General features: G+C 41.8%; 1 protein-coding gene across 3 annotated transcripts in view; it reads left to right on the forward strand.

Annotated features, from left to right (window-relative positions):
* The window catches only part of smyd3 (SET and MYND domain containing 3), a 78,626-nt gene that overhangs the window by 11,704 nt on the left and 52,206 nt on the right, over positions 1-14,716 (forward strand). For all 3 annotated transcript variants that reach the window (XR_002274145.1, XM_020589968.1, XM_020589969.1), the window contains exons 2-5: positions 3,148-3,211; positions 3,294-3,401; positions 3,800-3,857; positions 4,032-4,186. Coding sequence is in view for 2 of the 3 variants with exons in the window: in XM_020589968.1 (XP_020445624.1) it covers positions 3,148-3,211; positions 3,294-3,401; positions 3,800-3,857; positions 4,032-4,186 (385 nt within the window). In the remaining variant the exon portion in view is untranslated. The remainder of the gene's footprint in view (positions 1-3,147; positions 3,212-3,293; positions 3,402-3,799; positions 3,858-4,031; positions 4,187-14,716) is intronic.

A 14,716-nucleotide genomic window follows, 5' to 3' on the forward strand; every position in this document is an offset into this window, starting at 1 on the left:
AAACACCTGAGTCATGTGATTGATATCTACAAAGGAATGTATCCGTGTGTGTGAGTGGAAACCTTATAAATGCCGGGAGGCCCGGAGGCGGTTGCCATAACAACCGTTGCTGTGGTATATCTGTGCATTAATGTGGCATATGTAGCTACATATACATTACTGGATTATTACACACATTTCATTATAAGTGTTGACACTAGTGATCTTTTATCACACTGTGTATTTTTACATTGCAGGTTTGTTGTATCTTGATACAGCAAGTTTTCTGAAAAGTCGATACGAGGAAGAGTACAAATAAAACCACCAGACAGGAAAACCTGTCTTTGGCTGGTTCAGTGAATTAGATTTACCTGGAAAATCAACTACTTCATCATATTGATGCAAAAGACTTGTAAACTCCATATTGCTATAACATGTTGCAGCTCATTGTTTGCGCTGGGATAGATTAGTTTGGCACAATCTCAAAAAACGACAAACTCCTATTGCTGCATGGTTTATATTGTCAGCACCTTTTGTAAGTTATGCTAATTTAATGTCATTTTAAGATATGTGTAGCTGCTGTGGTCTCAGTGACTTCAGAGAGACGAGACTGTGGTCACAGACCAGACGGAGGAGAAGCCATTTACAGCGGAAACTGCTGACAGATAAGTTAATTCCCTCTTGGCTCAGGACCAACCTTCTTATGTTTCTTAAGAGTTAACTCCATGCTTTTAGATTAGATGTTTTGCCAGCATTAAGAGAAAACAGAAAAACTCGCTGTCAAGCTTTGCTGCTGTTCACTCATATTTACATGCAAGTAATGCAGAACAGAATTCTTATTACAGAGTTTTTGACTGAATATTATTGTTTTAAACAATGCGTCTCCAGTTCCTCAAAATAATATTAGGGAAATACATTTTTCCTTCTTGTTTAAATGACTTTGCTTTGAATTTTCTATATAAGATTTTTTTATTATGTTTAGTTTCCATATCTTTTTGCTTCATTGCATTACCTGCAGTAATTGCCTCGGCATGGATCCCCACAGACATGTTTACACAGTCAGGCGTCATTGCACTGTTTGAGAACTGTAGCAAGTAATAAACATAAATCAGCTTTCTGTGGGGGTTCATTCTTACGATGGGATTCATTTTTAAGCCGATCTTGTACAGATAGTGTTTAGGTTTACACTGTTGTGGAAGTTATGTAAATCTACCTAATCTCAAAATGACACACTGTACATGAGAATATGTAGTACAGCTGTGTATGTGACTGCAGTTCAGCTACAAGGAACAAGTATAGAAGTAAAAATGGGCTTGTGTTCAGCATCTGCCAGACTGTCGGGGTTCGTGGAAGATGGATGGACTTCCTGTAGCCTGTGATGTGACTAAACTGTCTATGTTCTCAGTTCATTCGTTGAGGCTGCACAGAACCTGACTGTGTTTAAATCTGGCCTGGTCCTATCTGAAGTTATTGCTGTGTGTCTCATACTGCAGGCATGTGTTTGTCTAAGCTGAGGGCGGCTTCTGTGTTTCAGGTGCCTCTCAAAATGACAAGAATAGCTGTGCTTTCATAAACCTCCACCCCAGGGCGAGACTGTTAAATTTACCATTTGTTTTCTGCCTGGAAAGGTCACTGCAGTTAGAATGACACTTGCAGAGAAATCCTTTATAGGCACAAAATCAAATGCAAGTTGCTGAGTGTTCTGGGTTGTTGTTAGTACTTGTGCATCTGCAGTAGATGCACAGACTTTGATTACAAGCGTGTTAAATAAGATGAAATCAGGTGTTCAATCAGTCAGTCAACACTTTCTCCAAAGGCCCAGCATATAATAAGATTATCAAATGGTCCAGTACTATGTTGTTACGGAGGCTAGATTCAAGGTTATAAAACTTATAGCTTATAGCCAAGGTTTTAACCAGAGGGCGGCAAGAATCATCTTAAAGGGAATTTTAAGTTTAAAAATTACAGGTACTGAAAAAAAGACCCTGAACATACTTGTTTGATTTGTCAGGCTGCTGAAGCCTCAAACTAGCTTCAGCAAATGTTACACAAGGCTGCATGATGGGGGCAGTGGTTAGCGTTGTCTGCATGTTCTCCCCTTGCCTGCGTGGGTTCTCTCTGGGTACTCCGGCTTCCTCCCACAGTCCAAAGACATGCTGCTTAGGTTGATTACTGACTCTAAATTGCCCATAGTAGTGAGTGTGAGTGTGTGTGGTTGTTTGTCTACATGTCAGCCCTGTGACAGACTGGTGACCTGTCCAGGGTGGACCCCGCCTTATGCCCAGTGTCAGCTGGGATTGTATTGTACAGCAGGAGACACTTTCAGATTAATGAGAAGAAGCGCAGAGGCAAATGCCCCCAAAACACTGCTGTAATATTAATAATTGCAAGCACCATCCCTGTGTATTTAATCTGCATGGACTGTAGCAGCCTGTGCATAAACACACACTGACACACAGACTCTGATCTGCTGTGTGAAGCAGACAGACACTGCTGCACTTTGGCTTGTTATCAGACTGGCTGGAAAGTGGAAAGGACAACAGTGTCACTGTGAGAAACCCAGCAGACCTCAGGGGCAGGAAACATACACAAACAGCATAAGTGGACACACACAAGGGCTCAGACACACACGAGGGCTGTGATACTAACTGGCTGTGGCAGTGAGGAGGGTCCACTTAACATGCTGCTCTTAGATGACAATCTAAAAGGAGACGGTGGGTACAGCTGGATAATGGATCCACGCTGTCAGCTTAATATAGCAAATAGAGGAGAGTGAGAGAAGGTTGTTATGTGGGTAAAGGTCAAAACAATGACAGTACAGAAAGGATGTGTGGATTTGTTCTGAAACGGGTCAGCATGAGGAGCAGCTGAATGTTTTTTTGTTTGTTTGTTTGTTTTTTTAGTCGAAACACCAAAATGGTGCAGTAGTAATGAAAGTCTGACATCAGTGATATGATTTTAAGTACTGATCTCATTCCAGCTCACTGAGCCATTCACTTCATAAGGAAAGCTTTAAGGTTTTTCTACCTCTGGCCTAGAGAGCTTTTTGTTAACAGTGAATCAATCTTTTGTTTTCTGTAACACCGGAGCACCAGATTTGTTTTCATGGAAACTCAGTTGACAGTTGGTGCAAAATTAGCTGATCTGGTCCTCCCTCCTTTTGTCTAGACACAAGACCTTGTTGAGGTGTTCCCAGTGCAAGATGGCTCGCTACTGCAGTATCACATGCCAGGTACAGTGTGTTTGTGTGTGTATATGTGAAAGTGTGTGCATACACTCTTTGTGTAGTTTGTTAAAATGCCCTTCCTGTGCAGAAACAAGCATGGCCTGCCCACAAGAGAGAGTGTAAATGTCTGTGGAGCCTCCTACCCAGAATTCCCACTGACTCAGTCCATCTGGCGTTGAGACTCATCTTTGCCTTGGTATGTTTCTGGAGTTTCCCCACTGTTAGACACTTAAAATAATGTGCACAAGGGAATAAAACAGTGATTTGTACCATTCATTTGTTAACTGTGAAGTACTGTACATTGGTGGTATGTTCTCTGCAACTTCTGATTTTCAGGCAAAATTTACTTTAAGGCTTAGAAGCACCTCACTTTGTTTTCCATGTCCTCTTGAACTCATAAAAACCTTCTGAAGTGCATAGTTTAAAAAATCCATTGTCATCCAGCAGGGACAAAACAGATTTTCTTAGTGGCAGAGAAGTTTGTTTCTCTTCATGTAACTGCAACAGAATACTTCAGGGAGGCAACATGGTGTGGAACAAAATCAGAAAAGTAATGTTGTAAAACTATAACATGCAATTTCTCCTTGTTTCTAGTTAAGTCCGTCTAAGGGCAGCACTGGGGTGCTCTACACTTTGGAGGAGCATGAATCACGTGAGTCTTTTGTCCCCATGTATTTTAACTCCCGTGCAGTGAAGAGAGATTAATGTATTTCTGTGTCTGTCGGTGTCAAAGCAGAACCTAAAGTCTGTTTGCGCTAGCCAGCGTGCTAAGTTTCTGTGCAGACACTGTCAGGCAGGACATGCTTAATTGTTTAATGTTTTGCAGACCTGAGTTCCATGTCTGAGCAGAAGAGACAAGGTCTGTCTCAGCTGGCTTCCATGTTAGAGATGTACCTACAGCAAGAAGCACCTGGCCTGGCGCAGGAAATGATGTCAGCGCTGCCACCTTCCTGCCGAGACCCCCTCAGTCTTATTGCAAAGGTGCGCTAAGTGCATGTAAACACAGCATTAATGCACACGTTTTCTTTTGTATACACTGTGCATGGTACATAGACAAACACCTTGGAATTCATGCACATGTCAACACAAACATGCAGAGCGACAGAGACACACAAGCAGCTGGTTATTGTTTTTAGCCTCCATTGCCAGGTTTGAATGCATTCCAACATATGTCTGAGATCTTCCCAGCATCTGTGATCACCTCTCTGTGTTTGTGTGTGTGTGTGCGCACGCGTATTCCCAGAACAACCTCAGGTCATACTCTTTTAAAACACACCAGCTGCTGTCACTACTTCTGTGTGCAAGGATGTGTTGGTCTGGATTTGCCTCTGTTATCTGATAGCTTTGGTGACTCCTCCTTCAGATGCCATGGCTACGAGGTGAATTCCAGCAGGTTGTGTGTGTGTGTGTGTGTGTGTGTGTGTATTGTGTTCGCTCCATTGCAATGACGTCTTGGGTGTTTTAAGTGTATTAATTGAAAGCAGACAGGTATGTGAGCTGAGCATGTTTGAAATTGCCACAAACATTCAGCCTCCCCAGAGGATGATCTAATGATTTTGGTGATCCACTGACTGTTCCTCCAGCGCCACCATGAGGTTGACATTTTATGTTCTAAGAGAAACATCTGTTTGATGGATTGTCATGAAATTTCACACAGACAGGATAATAAGTGTAATAATAACTTCAGTTATTTCCCTGAACTAGAACTTTCATAAGGTCAGATTTCACTTTGTACACTGATTTTATTTATGATCAAACCCCTGCAAAATAACAACATTCCTACAGTTTCTATATTTACTTCACCATGACAGCGACCAATAAAACAATGTTTGGATTATACAGTTTGATTTACAGTGAATCTTAGCCTTATTATTTCCTTTTTTATGTGATAGCCAATATTTCTCGGTCAGAATGTTTGCTCGTTTTATGTGTCACAATAAAAATGAATTAAAACGAATACTGATAAAGTAATTATTAAAAAACAAATAATGTGACAGGCAAACCTAATGAAGTGCTTGAACTGTAGAATTTAATTTTACAAACAAACAATTATGTGTGTGGATTTGTTTTTGCATAATTTATGAAGAAATGTGAAGGTGGAGTGAGGAAGTAAAAGAACATGTAATACAGTATCTTAGATGAGAGTTCTGTGTGAATTTCCTCTTGTGCTTTCATGTAATTGGGTTGTGAAGATGGGAAAACTGGAAAGCTGCTGATTAGATGCAGTTCAAGGGTTTGATGGGAATTCTGCTGCAATCTGAGGGAGGCGAAGAGTGAACGACACTGAGTGGATGAAAAGGAAGAAGAAAGGGATGAAGAGGGTGTGCGAGAAAAAATGAGCCGGAGACAGAGAGAGATGAGGAAGGGACAGGAGAGGAGGAAGTCACGGAGATGAAGAGGGAGGGAAATGTACAAGGTGTCACAACATGAGAAACAGAACCTGGAGATGACCTCCTGACTGGCAACCGAAAACGAGTTTGTCAATTAATAAAAGTTGTCACTGGGTGATACCTTTAAAAACAAGAGCCAAGCAAATGAGACTTTGAATCTTTTAGCAGTTAACATGAGGGGATGTCTGTTTCAGCTGCAGCTCTACTGTACAGCGTTTTGTAAGACAGACACAGCTGGGAGAAATAAAGGGAAATTAAGAACAGGGGAGGGATGTTCTTAAGGCTACTCTACCTAATTCTGTTGTACGTCATACATTACCCTACATATCTTACTGTAAATATCAATTGTACATATCCATCGGTAAATTAGTTCTGACTGTTCATACGGTAGATACTGTGCACTTTTCACTGCTGTTATTGCACTTCTGATTAGATGCTAAACTGCATTTCGTTTCCTTGTACATGGGTAATGACAATAAAGTTGAATCGAATCTAATCTAATCTAATCTAATTCCTTTTCACCCCAGAGGGTCTAGAGAGACTCAGAACAAACGGACACCATAAGCCGCTCCTAATGCCCCTCCCATGTCCTGTTTCCTAGCAACCACATAAACTATGGATGCCTTGTTGTGACAAACTGTACAAAATGCAGCCTCCAGTGAATACGTACTGCTGAATTCAACTTAAGATGCTCCTCAGTCCACTCACAGGATTCATGGGTTGCTGACCTGCCATCTGTTTGTCTCTCCCTCTTTCGCTCCACAGTATCTCCGTCTTGTTATTTTATCATGTTTACTGTAAGTGTTGACTTCAACCTTCTAATAGCTTGTTCATTTTGCATAAATAGTGAGTTTGGATGTTAATTGTATGTGAAAAAGATTTAAAAGCTTTTGAGGGCTGATCTGCAAGTCTTTGGAAATATAAATGTACCAGGGTCTATAGTGTGGAGAGCACAGGAATAGTGACCTCACAGATCAGATATTACAGGATATTACACTTGGTTTGTGACCACTGCAGTTTGTGTTGTATTGTAGCCAGTGACCTCATTCTGTACGTTGTCACCAGTTTAGAGACTGAATGTTGTAAACAGATCATTAAAAAGATTGATTCCTCTCCCTGTGCCTGTGTGGGTTCTCTCCGGGTGCTCCGGCTTCCTCCCACAGTCCAAAGACATGCATCTTAGGATGATCGGCGACTCTAAACTGCCTATAGGAGTGAGTGTGAGTGTGTGTGTGGTTGTCTGCCTCTAAATGTCAGCTGTGTGACAGACTGACAACCTGTCCAGGGTGGACCCTGACTCTCACCCAGTGTCAGCTGGGATTGGCTCCAGCCCCCCCGCAACCCTCTTCAGGATAAGCGGTAGAGATAATGGATGGATGGGATACAGGCGCCCTGAGGTGGAATACCCTGAAACTCCCTCACACCGTTGGTGAACAAGTTGAGTCACTGATGATCCTCAGAGAGTTTCCTGCAAGGCGATGAGATGTCAGGGTTTGGTGTGCAAGAACTGGGCCTGGGGGAAAAGCTGTGCTCAACTTGCCCCCGCACCTCTGTCTCTTTAGAATGCAAGCTGGACTGTTTGCACATATTAACATCTGTTGCAAGTGAAAGCACTGACATGGGGCTGAAGCCAATCCCAGCCACTACTGGGTGAGAGGTGGAGCACACCTGGACAGGTTGCCAGTCTATCACAGGATGACGCAGCAACTCACACTCAACATTCACGCCTATGAGCAACTTAAGACCGCTGATCAACCTAACCTGCACGTCTGTGGGAGAAAGCAGGAATACCCAGAGAAAACCCCGTGAGACAAGAGCTCTAACCACTGCAGCACCATGCCGCCCAGTTTGGCTTCTCAGTTACTGTAACCAGAATATCATAAGGCAGCAGTGTCTTCCTTTGGCATTTATTTTTTTATAGTTGTATTAAGGTTTAATTTATTCATGCACAGTCATTTATTAGTTTATTTAGTAGAAGCAGTTGTGCTGCACCTCTTTGGAGTCTTTTTGGATTTCACTTGCTGCTAGAGAGCTTTTGGTGAAGTCTGGAAATGGGCTTGACAAACAAACTGCATCACCAGCATTAACACAATACGTGCACATAAATGCCAGTAAGTTTTCATTACGTATGTTCTGTGGAGGTCATTGACATCAAAGCCAAGCTAAATAGTTTATTAGAAGTCTAGATTACATACGAGGGCTTCAGCAGCATACAAATGAGCTTATTTGATCCTAAATTATATGTTCTGTGCAAAGTGAATGTCAAATTAACTTTCACATTTAAACCACATTTTGCCCATTGATAATTTCAGACTGAACTGATGACCTTATTTGAGATTGTGGGAGAATTTACAAGCCATGCATGTTTTATGTTTTCCTTTCTAGTGTGTTAAGATTCAGATATTCTTTCTCGGTCAGAACATGTAGTTCCATTAGTTAAGATTAAGGACATGTGTGATATGACATTGTGTCTCAGTCAGCATCCTGGCATTCATGTGTTCATGGGGAAGCTGGCTTCAGCTGGTTCTCCCAAGGTCCTCTGCTCTGATATCATGTGGCTTTAAGATATATCTGCTGAGAGTTGTTTTTTCAGTATGAGTGTGACATGCACTGTCATATGAACACTGCAGAACAAACACAGTATATTTAAGACAGCAGTGACTGTCTGAGCATCTCTACTCTTTGGACCCTGGGGTTTTCTTCATCAGAGGTAAAATGAGATGATATGTATGAGTCTATTGTTGAAGCTCACTGGTCACAGTTCAGATGCAGTATGTTGGGCTCTCGGGAGCTCATTGTGTAAGAACTGGGCCTTAGGAAAGGTGTGCTCAACTCGTTTCGTCTGTTCCCTTGTGTCGCTGTGGGTTATAGGAGCCAAGCTGAACATTTATGCCACAGTTTTATTAAAAGCAGAAGCCATTCATTGCAGTAATATGTGATAATCTGATTGTAAACTCTTCAGACAATATTGGCTCTCTGAAGTCGCTATTGTCTTGTGCTGTACATTATGTTTTGCACTGATTATTTATTCATGAAGCCATTATTAATTTCTAGCTTTAGTTGTGCTGTGCCTCTTCCCTTTGAGTTTTGTTCAGTTTAACCCAGTGGTGAATTTTTAAAGTTATCTGTGGTCCACATGTAACAACTGTTTTATTTGCATATATCATGAATGCGTGTCATGGTGCATCTGCCCTGCAGAAAAGCTGCTTTATTGTGTGACTGCTGAAACCATGACATTTAATCCTTCTTTGAGAAGGATTTTTATGAGATAACATTTTCAAATTGACTTTGTGTGATAGAAAAAAGGGGGGCTCACTGCCTCCAACCCCCTAAAATCCCTCTTGCTAGTACTCATGTATTCAGAGCTTTGATGTGCGCTGGGTCGCTGTCAAACACATGCACTTTGTGCGTAGATAGAATGTTAAGCCACTTTGGTTTTTAAACCACTTGTGATGGCAAACAAAAAAAGCAAACAACAAAAGAATAACAAGGTCACCTGCACAAGTGCATCTACGTGATTTGCCCTCATGTTTTTTCCGCAGACTGGTATATTACAGGCTGCCAACAGGGGGCACTGTGATTGCATGGAAAGCATAGAGCAGTGGGGAAGTCCTTCATGTCACTTTATGTTTCTGTTCTCCTCTTGGCTGTCTTCTCCTCTTCTCTAGATGTGTGCTGTGTTCAGTGTCTCTCTCTTACTGTTCCTCTCATCTGAACTGTCCTGATGATTCTTCGGATGCTGATTCTCCTCTTTACTCTTCTCTGCATGTGCAGCCTTTTTTCCTCCTCCTCTCCTTATACTCTCCTTCATTAATGGCTCAAGTACATAACAAATGAGGAGGTTATTATTGTGTGCTTTACAAAATAGGTCATTACTATGTTTGTGGCTGTGTGTGTGTCTATTGGGCTTCCTTGTTTTTGTGCTATGAAGCCATTCTTTATGCTAATAGCTTCTCACTACACAGCACCAGTAGCGTTACACAAACACATACATGAATGCACGTTGACACACACAATGAAGTAATGCCACAGCATCATTACTGCTCTGAATATACCCAAGGGAAGCAACAGAGGAGGGAGGGGGTTTGTCCATTTGTGTGTATAATGTGCTGCTGTATGTACTGCACCGTGTGTGCGTGCATGCAGCACTGTGTAGCTATGTGAAGCAGATGGACTGCAGTGAAAGTGTGTGTGCGCAATGTACTATGTTAGCATCAATTTCTATCACCAGTGTGCTGGCAGGGATAGATAAAAAAAACACCATTTAACATCCAATAACTTACAGGAATGCATGGTGTGTCGTTGTTTGTAACTATGGCCCAAATTTGAGAATGAGTATAATGATCCTGATAATCACTTTTATTGGTGAAGTATGTTACACACAAGGAATTTGTACAGAACTGAGGTAGCCGTCTGCAGCACCAGCACACTCTCTCTCTCACACACACACACACACACATGCACACACACATTAGTGGTGGTGCTGTCCCTGCAAGTTAGGGACCTGGCCATCGGGAGCAACTTGGGGTTCAGTGTCTTGCCCAAGGACGCTTCGACATGTGGACTGGGGAGAATGGGAATTAAACTGTTGACCTTCCAGTTAGGGGAGAACCACTCTGCCTCCTGAGCCACAGCAGCCCCGCATATCAGTGAATGCTCACGCTAACATATTTAAACATGAGACTTCTTTCTGTGGGCATCCACGTTCTGATGTCCCTGATTGCGTAACTGGTCAAGGCAGCACTATTGGATTAGAAGACCGTTTTCCATTTACCGAATCACGATGCTCCTTCCCCCACACTTCACCAGCGGGGTGATGGTTTCCTGTTGATATGCAGTGTCCTTTTTATGCCATGCACTTTAGGAACAATAGAATTATTTCCACAGACAAAATGCTCAGTAAGTGTTGGGGGTAGGCATTTAGTTCTGATGGTTCAGGTTAGGGTAAAGAGCTAGGGGAATGCATTCAGAGTCCTCACAGGTATAGTAAGCATGTATGCTTCACATTGTGCTTGTGTGCTCTTACCTAGTGTGTGTGCGAACCTATTGTTATGCTGCATCGAGACCCATTTTTCACACACTCCTTCCGTGACCAATGGGTTACCTTATGCACACACACCTCTCTATCAGCTCCAAACCTGCTCCTGTGTGTCTCGTTCTCGCTCTCTCAGCCTCATTCTTTTGCTCTCTGCTGCCTGGCCGTCGTTTCTCTCTTTGCTCTGACACCAAGTCTCCTAAACTTCAGCTTTTGATATGTATGTTTTATATATATATAATGTTTAAAAGACACCTCGCGGCCCAGTTAAACATTTTGAGCTATAGGACCTTTGAAGCACCATAGAAAATCACAAGGTAACAAGCATAACATACAGTTTGTACTTGTACTGTACACTACGAATTCATACATACTGTATTGTAGTAAGCACATACAGTTATCCTGAGCATACTTGGTGTAGAGATTTAAGTGGGTTGTCTACTCCGCAGTGTGACATGATCATGTCATTAGAAGCACCTTGAAGCCAGATCTATCGTGGCCAGGGAGCCAGTGAAGGGAAGCCAGAATTGGTGTAATGTGATCAAACTCTCTCGATTTAGTTCCGATTCTAGCAGCAGCATTCTGCAGGCTTTTAATCCTAGTATATGGCAAGCCTGAAAACCAGACACTACAGTAATCCAGTAGCAGGATAAAGAGGATAAAAAAAAATCACCTTTATTTGGCCAAGTATGTTACACACAAGGAATCTGTCTCCGGTACAGAACCAAGGCAGCCATCTGCAGCGCCAACTTACACCGATGGCTCTAACCATAGGGGGCAACTTGGGGGTTCAGTGTCTTGCCCAAGGACACTTTGACATGTGGACAGCAGGGACCGAGAATCAAACCTCCGACCCTCCGGTTGGGAGATGACTGCTCTACCCACTGATCCACAGTCGCCCCACCTCCAGGCTGTGTAGAAGAAAAGAACAAGACCGTTGGCTTCAAATGATGGAATCACAGCAGAGCGTCCAGCGTGAAAGCTAGGCAACCTACAAGTGCAATGTGTCTTCTGCAACAGTGCTGTCTAACCCGACTATGTAGAAGGAACGTGCTCGGCTGTTGGATTAGCCTTAACAACAGCTGGAAAAATGGAGGTTTTCTAAAAGTTTGGGTAGTTTAAGTAAGACTCTACACCAGCCGTAACTCATGACTTTTTAGTTGATTTGTAGTTGCACATGCACAGGTTTGGAGGGAAGAAGAGAAAAATGGATGAGGGAGTGCAGAAGGACAGAGGAGGGGGAAAAAGGTAAAATCACAGATCAGGGAAGGAATAAAAGTCAAAGATAGAAAATGGGCAAAAACAGAGAAATAGGAGATGTAGTAAAACAAGTCAGAGAAGAAGAATGAGGAAATGTAAAGGAGGAAATGAATGGAAGAAGGATAGGAGCAGAAGACACTTAATCTGCACGATAAAACGTTTGAAGTAGCAGTATTTATGGTTCTGTGTGTTTGAGGCTGTAACTGGGACTCTTGGGGATACACACACCTCATTTGGACTTGCTGGAAGCAAGGCATATCCCTGTAGAAAAGTATGTTGTATTGTTTATTACTTATGTATAGAGACAATTGATCACAGATAGGCCACGCACACACAGCTACCAGATGTCATGTGGAGAGTGGGGGCAATAAATTTACACCCTCGCTGAAAACTGTTTTGGCTTCAGTTACACAAGCAGAAATGAGTGTGTGTGTGTGTGTGTGTAGGTGTAATTTTTTTATTTGCGTGTTGACTCGTTATAATTTTTTGTGTTTTTTTTAGTTGGGTTTATCGTAATGATATACCTGTGGGTATGTGTAATTCTCCGTGTGGACTGACGTGCGTTGTCAATGTGAGAATGTCTTCGTGTCTTGGTGTAGGAGTAATTTATTCTCAAGGCTTTCCGTTATGTTTATCAGCCATCTGTTGAGTGGCGAAATGGGATGCAGACACTGTCAACCTGGCGTATCTTAACAAATGGAAAAATTACAACTCTCCTAAGTTTTTACATGGCACAAAGTTTATCATATGCAGAAGTTCGGCTAACTTTTTTTCTGAATAAATGACCTAAGGAAGAAGTCAAGGGAAGAGGGAGGGAGGAAATTACAAACTGTTTTTACATAATTGTGGGAGTTAAAAAAGAAAAGAAATAAGGTAAAAGTTTCAAATATCAATACAACAAATGAAAAAAATACTGATTGTGTGTTTTGCCATCTTCCGTGTCTTTGTGCATGTGTGCGTTTGCCTGTGTGTAGTGTTGTCAAGTCATTACAGTAATCTGTGCATATGTATTAGTATGTTCAGCCTTATCTCTGTAACATTTCCCTAGTCATGGTAGATATGGTAGATGGCAGTGTCATCTACCTAATTAGCACACATACTAACACACACATATCTAGAGCTTAGTCTAATGACTTTCAGTCTGTCGTGAATGCAGTCACAGACAGCATAATGGGAAGAGAATAAAAACCATTTGTTTAATTGAATGTGTGTGGGCCCATGGGCACACATGAAGTCAAGAAGATAAAGAAGGGAAGAGGAAACAAGGCTAGGAAAGAGGGGAAAAGAAGGGAGGAGGAAGAAGGAGTAATGTCAGCAAAAAAGACAAGAACAGGAGGGAAATCAATAAAAGACTGGAGGAAGAGCGACTTAAAATTTTTGTCATTTCGATACAAATCTGGGTGTTTCATATTGCAGAGTGCTTTGAACAGCTGGCTATAGGTGTGTGCTTTGCATGTTCAGTTATGTGTTTTAGTGTTGTGTGAGTGAGTGTGAGCTGGGGGTGGGGTTGGCGTAACGAACAGCTTTGGGCGCCGGCTGCAGCAGCCACTATCTCACTCATCTCCTTTATTTTCCCCTGAGCTTTCTCCGCTTGCTACTGTGTCACACCAGCATTTACAGTAATTACTGTTCTTTGGTGGTTCAGAGGGACGGAAACAGGGATAGTGGCTGATAACATACCAACATCTGAGCGTTTGTGTATTTTGTTTAATTTCCTGAATGTCCTCCAGAGGGCTGTTCCAGAAAGTCAGATTTTTAAGCCAGGTCTGCGTCGCTGTTGGGGTGAAATGGTCGATATTTCCCACACAGCATTGTGAACCTTCTCCTGGCCATAAATTTCATAACTGAAGGGCAAGGCCATTTGGCCTTCAATTTCATACATTTTCAGAGGCCACAGAGGCCAGTTGACTGGGCACTAAGGCCACGGACAGATGACATTTTATATCGTATTTATGTTTATAAGTTTACAGCCTGAGCAGTAACATTACAAACTGGTTTGTTGGATCATTATAAATACAACATTCAAGTTTAATTTGAAGTGCAGATGCTTGTAGAACTGTTTCATAGAAATAAGTGGAGATATTTTACAGCGCTGCATTGGCTGTAGTCACAACTGTGCACCTTTACTGTAATTTAGATAGTACATGGCATTAGCTGTGCAAATTTACACCAAGGTATAAGCTCGTAACACCTGATTCAGGTGTCGGTCTGCTGATGCTGTTTAAGGAGAGACGGGAAGGGATGTCTTATTTCTCTTCACGTTAAATTATAAAATTATAGCAAAGGTCACTTTTACACAAATTCTTTCATTTAACAGTGTCACTTCTGCATTTACATAGCAGTTAATGTCACACTGCACATTAAGCTAAATCGCTTATTAACTAAAAATAACAAAAACAAAATGTGAATACAGACAATAATTCAGTTCTGCTGAGTTAGCATAAGCAATATTTCCAGTAGCAGAGAAAACATTATTTTCAACATTACACGTAATGTTTTCTTACATCTTATACACAGAGACACATAGTCCCTCCCTTTCTCCGCTAACTCAGTAAACCTAGGGGAAACCTTACAGACTCTGGTATTTCATGTGTAGCGCAGCTAGCTTGCCGCTGTAACAGTACAATAAATACAATATCCTTCACCTGTCAGTGGTCATAATGTTATGGCTGATCAGTGTAATATTTTAATGCTGGTGTTGTATGTGTTTTTGATGTGCATATTTTAATTGTAAACTTAAAATCCTGTCTCTCCATGCTAAAACTAGAACTCTAGAATATCCAGCAGGCAAGTATCAGGACAGAGAGGAGAGATGCACTTATGAGA

This window comes from Monopterus albus, unplaced genomic scaffold (genome assembly GCF_001952655.1).
Source record: "Monopterus albus unplaced genomic scaffold, M_albus_1.0 scaffold10.1, whole genome shotgun sequence".
NCBI lineage: Eukaryota > Metazoa > Chordata > Actinopteri > Synbranchiformes > Synbranchidae > Monopterus > Monopterus albus.